The 6,000-nt window shown below is 63.5% G+C and overlaps 1 protein-coding gene across 1 annotated transcript in view; it reads left to right on the forward strand.

Moving 5' to 3' along the window:
• p3h3 (prolyl 3-hydroxylase 3) overlaps positions 1–3,817 on the forward strand; it is a 32,423-nt gene extending 28,606 nt beyond the window's left edge. The window contains exons 14-15 of the mRNA XM_063036677.1: positions 1,753–1,893; positions 3,599–3,817. Of these exons, the coding sequence (XP_062892747.1) occupies positions 1,753–1,893; positions 3,599–3,760 (303 nt within the window). The 3' untranslated portion in view covers positions 3,761–3,817. The remainder of the gene's footprint in view (positions 1–1,752; positions 1,894–3,598) is intronic.
• The last annotated feature ends 2,183 nt before the right edge of the window (positions 3,818–6,000 follow it).

Consider the following 6,000-nt stretch of genomic DNA (forward strand, 5'->3'; position numbering starts at 1 on the left):
GTGTGATGGGACGGTGCGGAGGGAGCTTCACTCTGTGTCTGACCACGGGAGTGTGCGATAGGACGGTGTGGAGGGAGATTCACTCTGTGTCTGACCCCGGGAGTGTGTGATGGGACGGTGCGGAGGGAGCTTCACTCTGTCTGATCCCGGGAGTGTGTGATGGGACGGTGCGGAGGGAGATTCACTCTGTGTCTGACCCCGGGAATGTGTGATGGGACGGTGCGGAGGGAGATTCACTCTGTGTCTGACCCCGAGAGTGTGTGATGGGACGGTTGGGGAGGAGATTCACTCTGTGTTTGACCCCGGGAGTGTGTGATGGGACGGTGTGGAGGGAGATTCACTCTGTGTCTGACCCCGGGAGTGTGTGATGGGACGGTGCGGAGGGAGATTCACTCTGTGTCTGACCCTGGGAGTGTGTGATGGAACGGTGCGGAGGGAGCTTCACTCTGTGTCTGACCTCGGGAGTGTGTGATGGGACGGTGCGGAGGGAGCTTCACTCTGTGTCTGACCCTGGGAGTGTGTGATGGGACGGTGCGGAGGGAGATTCACTCTGTGTCTGACCCCGGGAGTGTGTGATGGGACGGTGTGGAGGGAGTTTCACTCTGTGTCTGACCCCGGGAGTGTGTGATGGGACGGTGCGGAGGGAGCTTCACTCTGTGTCTGACCTCGGGAGTGTGTGATGGGACGGTGCGGAGGGAGCTTCACTCTGTGTCTGACCCCGGGAGTGTGTGATGGGACGGTGCGGAGGGAGCTTCACTCTGTGTCTGACCCCGGGAGTGTGTGATGGGACGGTGCGGAGGGAGCTTCACTCTGTGTCTGACCCCGGGAGTGTGTGATGGGACGGTGTGGGGGGAGATTCACTCTGTGTCTGACCCCGGGAGTGTGTGATGGGACGGTGTGGAGGGAGTTTCACTCTGTGTCTGATCCCAGGAGTGTGTGATGGGACGGTGCGGAGGGAGTTTCACTCTGTGTCTGACCCCGGGAGTGGGTGATGGGATAGGGTTGGGGAACTTCACTCTGTGTCTGACGGAGAGAGTGTGTGATGGGACGGTGTGGAGGGAGCTTCACTCTGTGTCTGATCCCGGGAGTGTGTGATGGGACGGTGTGGAGGGAGTTTCACTCTGTGTCTGACCCCGGGAGTGTGTGCTGGGACGGTGTGGAGGGAGTTTCACTCTGTGTCTGACCCCGGGAGTGGGTGATGGGATGGGGTTGGGGAACTTCACTCTGTGTCTGACGGAGAGAGTGTGTGATGGGACGGTGTGGAGGGAGATTCACTCTGTGTTTGACCCCGGGAGTGTGTGATGGGACGGTGCGGAGGGAGCTTCACTCTGTGTTTGACCCTGGGAGTGTGTGATGGGACGGTGCGGAGGGAGATTCACTCTGTGTCTGACCTCGGGAGTGTGTGATGGGACGGTGCGGAGGGAGCTTCACTCTGTGTCTGACCCCGGGAGTGTGTGATGGGACGGTGCGGAGGGAGATTCACTCTGTGTCTGACCCCGGGAGTGTGTGATTGTACGGTGCGGAGGGAGATTCACTCTGTGTCTGACCCCGGGAGTGTGTGATGGGTCGGTGTGGAGGGAGTTTCACTCTGTGTCTGACCCCGGGAGTGTGTGATGGGTCGGTGTGGAGGGAGTTTCGCTCTGTGTCTGATCCCGGGAGTGTGTGATGGGACGGTGTTGGGGGAGTTCCAGTCCGTGTGCGATCGTGCTGTTTACTTGAGGAACGATCTCTCAGTTCCGTTCTACTCCTCAGGCTGAGATATCCCCGAGATGTGGGCGCCTGTTGACGTTCCGGTGGGGAGACCGGACGTCCCATCGGGTGTCTGAGGTCAGGCAGGGTCAGCGCTGCGTCCTCTCGCTCTGGTTCAGCCTCGACCGGAAGCATCGCATCAAGGTGAGGGACTGTTTGCCTTCCCACACCCCTTCACCATCTGTCCCTCTGTCCATCCGGCCTGCCCTTGCCCTCCTCCATCGACGTCTCGCCACCCCGCCCGGCCCTCCCTCCTCCATCCGCCCGTCCCTCCCTCCTCCGTCCTCCCGGCCCTCCCTCCTCCACCCCACCCGGCCCTCCCTCCTCCACCCGCCCGGCCCTCCCTCCTCCATCCGCCCGGCCCTCCCTCCTCCATCCGCCCGGCCCTCCCTCCTCCACCCGCCCGGCCCTCCCTCCTCCACCCGCCCGCCCCTCCCTCCTCCACCCGCCCGTCCCTCCCTCCTCCACCCGCCCGTCCCTCCCTCCTCCACCCGCCCGTCCCTCCCTCCTCCACCCGCCCGTCCCTCCCTCCTCCACCCCACCCGGCCCTCCCTCCTCCACCCGCCCGCCCCTCCCTCCTCCACCTGCCCGCCCCTCCCTCCTCCATCCGCCCGCCCCTCCCTCCTCCATCCGCCCAGCCTGCCCTCCTCCATCCGCCCGTCCCTCCCTCCTCCACCCCACCCGGCCCTCCCTCCTCCACCCGCCCAGCCCTCCCTCCTCCACCCGCCCGGCCCTCCCTCCTCCACCCCACCCGTCCCTCCCTCCTCCACCCCACCCAGCCCTCCCTCCTCCACCCCGCCCGCCCCTCCCTCCTCTATCCTCCCGCCCCTCCCTCCTCCACCCCACCCAACCCTCCCTCCTCCATCCGCCCGTCCCTCCCTCCTCCATCCGCCCGCCCCTCCCTCCTCCATCCTCCCGTCCCTCCCTCCTCCACCCCACCCAACCCTCCCTCCTCCATCCTCCCGTCCCTCCCTCCTCCATCCTCCCGTCCCTCCCTCCTCCATCCTCCCGTTCCTCCCTCCTCCATCCTCCCGTCCCCCCCTCCTCCATCCTCCCGTCCCCCCCTCCTCCATCCTCCCGTCCCCCCCCTCCTCCATCCTCCCGTCCCCCCTCCTCCACCCCGCCCGACCCTCCCTCCCTCCCTCCCTCCACCCCGCCCGACCCTCCCTCCCTCCACCCCGCCTGTCCCTCCCTCCCTCCCTCCACCCCGCCTGTCCCTCCCTCCCTCCCTACCTCCCTCCACCCCGCCCGTCCCTCCCTCCCTCCCTCCCTCCACCCCCCCGTCCCTCCCTCCACCCCGCCCGTCCCTCCCTCCCTCCACCCCGCCCGTCCCTCCCTCCCTCCACCCCGCCCGTCCCTCCCGCCCTCCATCCGCCCGCCCCTCCCTCCTCCATCCGCCGTCCCTCCCTCCTCCCTCCTCCATCCGCCGTCCCTCCCTCCTCCCTCCTCCATCCGCCGTCCCTCCCTCCTCCCTCCTCCATCCGCCGTCCCTCCCTCCTCCCTCCTCCATCCGCCCGTCCCTCCCTCCTCCATCCGCCCGTCCCTCCCTTCCATCCTCCCGTCCCTCCCTCCTCCATCCCACCCGACCCTCCCTCCTCCGTTCTCCCGTCCCTCCCTCCTCCATCCACCCAACCCTCCCTCTCCCACCGTCGCCCACCAACCCCATCGTCCCCCACCATTACTTAAAATCTCCCCTTCATCTCACCATCTACCCTCTGTCTCCCCACCATCTCCCCACTCTCCACCCCTCACACCCTCTTTCCTGCCCCTCATGGTCCCTCTTTCTCACTCATTCACTCCTTCTCCGTCTCTTCCCCCTATCTTTCTCTCTGACTCCCTCTCATTTCAGAAGCTGGACCGGGCTCAGGCCGAGACCCTCCCTGTGAAAGCCACCAGGGCCCGGGGATCAGACGGCCCCGAGGCCAAGTCTTTGAGAGGCGAGACCCAGCGGCGTGGGCGGGCTGCAGGGGCGCCCAGCGGGAGGCGGGCGTCTCGGAGGGACGAGCTTTGAGGGAGGGTGGGTAATGGTGAAGATGGGTGAGGTGTCTGCAGGGAAGTGGGGGAGTGGGGATGGTGAGGGTGTCTGTGTGGGGCAGGGGCACGCCAGGCCTGTTGGAAAGGAGGAACGGAGGCAGGGGGCAGGGGAAGAGGGCATGGACACAGGGGTGTTCCAAGGTTAACCCTTCACACTCCACCCTGCCACGGGGATGTACATCCAACCCAACGAGGGGAAGAGGAGTGAGGGATTGGAGAAAGAGAGGGGGGAAGGAGATTGAGGGATTGGGGAGAGAGAGGGGAAGGGGAGAGAGGGACTGCGGAGATAGGGGAATGGGAGAGAAGAATTGAGGGGAATGAGAGAAGAATTGGGGAGAGAGGGGAAGGGGAGTGGGGATTGGGGAGAGGGGAAGGGGAGAGAAGGATTGGGAAAAGAGGGGAAGGGGAGAGAAGGATTGGGGAAAGAGGGGAAGGGGAGAGAAGGATTGGGGAGAGGGGAAGGGGAGTGAGGGATTGAGGAGAGAGGGGAGGGGGAGTGAGGGATTGGGGAAAGAGGGGAAGGGGAGAAGGATTGGGGAAAGAGAGGGGAAGGGGAGAGAAGGATTGGGGAAAGAGAGGGGAAGGGGAGAGAAGGATTGGGGAAAGGGGAAGGGGAGAGAAGGATTAGGGAGAGAGGGGAAGGGGAGAAGGATTGGGGAAAGAGGGGAAGGGAAAAGAAGGATTGGGGAGAGGGGAAGGGGAGAGAAGGATTGGGGAGAGGGGAACGGAGGTGAGGGATTGGGGAGAGAGGGGAAGGGGAGTGAGGGATTGGGGAAAGGGGGAGGGGGAGTGAGGGATTGGGGAAAGAGGGGAAGGGGAGAGAAGGATTAGGGAAAGAGAGGGGAAGGGGAGAGAAGGATTGGGGAAAGGGGAAGGGGAGAGAAGGATTGGGGAGAGAGGGGAAGGGGAGAGAAGGATTGGGGAAAGGGGAAGGGGAGAGAAGGATTGGGGAGAGAGGGGGAAGGGGAGAGAAGGATTGGGGAAAGGGGAAGGGGAGAGAAGGATTGGGGAGAGAGGGGAAGGGGAGAGAAGGATTGGGGAGAGAGGGGAAGGGGAGAGAAGGATTGGGGAAAGGGGAAGGGGAGAGAAGGATTGGGGAGAGAGGGGAAGGGGAGAGAAGGATTGGGGAGAGAGGGGGAAGGGCAGAGAAGGATTGGGCAGAGAGAGGGGAAGGGGAGAGAAAGATTGGGGAAAGAGGGGAAGGGGAGTGAGGGATTGGGGAAAGAGGGGAAGGGGAGAGAAGGATTGGGGAGAGGGGAAGGGAGAGAAGGATTGGGGAGAGAAGGATTGGGGAGAGAGGGGAAGGGGAGAGAGGGGAAGGAGAGAGGGGAAGGGGAGAGTAGGATTGGAGAAAGGGGAGAAGGGGAGAGAAGGATTGGGGAAAGGGGGAAGGGGAGAGAAGGATTGGGGAGAGGGGGAAGGGCAGAGAAGGATTGGGGAGAGAGAGGGGAAGGGGAGAGAAGGATTGGGGAAGGGGGAAGGGGAAAAAAGGATGGGGAAAGAGGGGGAAGGGGAGAGAAAGATTGGGGAAAGAGGAAGGGGAGAGAAAGATTGGGGAAAGAGGAAGGGGAGAGAAGGATTGGGGAAAGAGGGGGAAGGGGAGAGAAGGATTGGGGAGAGAGGGGAAGGGCAGTGGGGAGAGGGGAAGGGGAGAGAAGGATTGGGAAAAGAGGGGAAGGGGAGTGAGGGGAAGGGGAGAGAAGGATTGGGGAAAGAGGGGAAAGGGAGAGAAGGATTGGGGAGAGAGGGGAAGGGGAGTGAGGGATTGGGGAGAGGGGAAGGGGAGTGAGGGATTGGGGAAAGAGGGGAGGGGGAGTGAGGGATTGGGGAAAGAGGGGAGGGGGAGTGAGGGATTGGGGAAAGAGGGGAAGGGGAGTGAGGGATTGGGGAAAGAGGGGAAGGGGAGAGAAGGATTGGGGAAAGAGGGGAAGGGGAGAGAAGGATTGGGGAAAGAGGGGAAGGGGAGAGAAGGATTGGGGAAATGGGGGAAGGGGAGAGAAGGATTGGGGAAAGGGGAAGGGGAGAGAAGGATTGGGGAGAGGGGAAGAGGAGAGAAGGATTGGGGAAAGAGGAAGGGGAGAGAGGGGAAGGGGAGAGAAGGATTGGGGAGAGAGGGGAAGGGGAGAGAAGGATTGGGGAAAGGGGAAGGGGAGAGAAGGATTGGGGAGAGAGGGGAAGGGGAGAGAAGGATTGGGGAAAGAGGGGAAGGGGAGAGAA

This window comes from Mobula hypostoma, chromosome 31 (genome assembly GCF_963921235.1).
Source record: "Mobula hypostoma chromosome 31, sMobHyp1.1, whole genome shotgun sequence".
Classification (NCBI taxonomy): Eukaryota; Metazoa; Chordata; class Chondrichthyes; order Myliobatiformes; family Myliobatidae; genus Mobula; species Mobula hypostoma.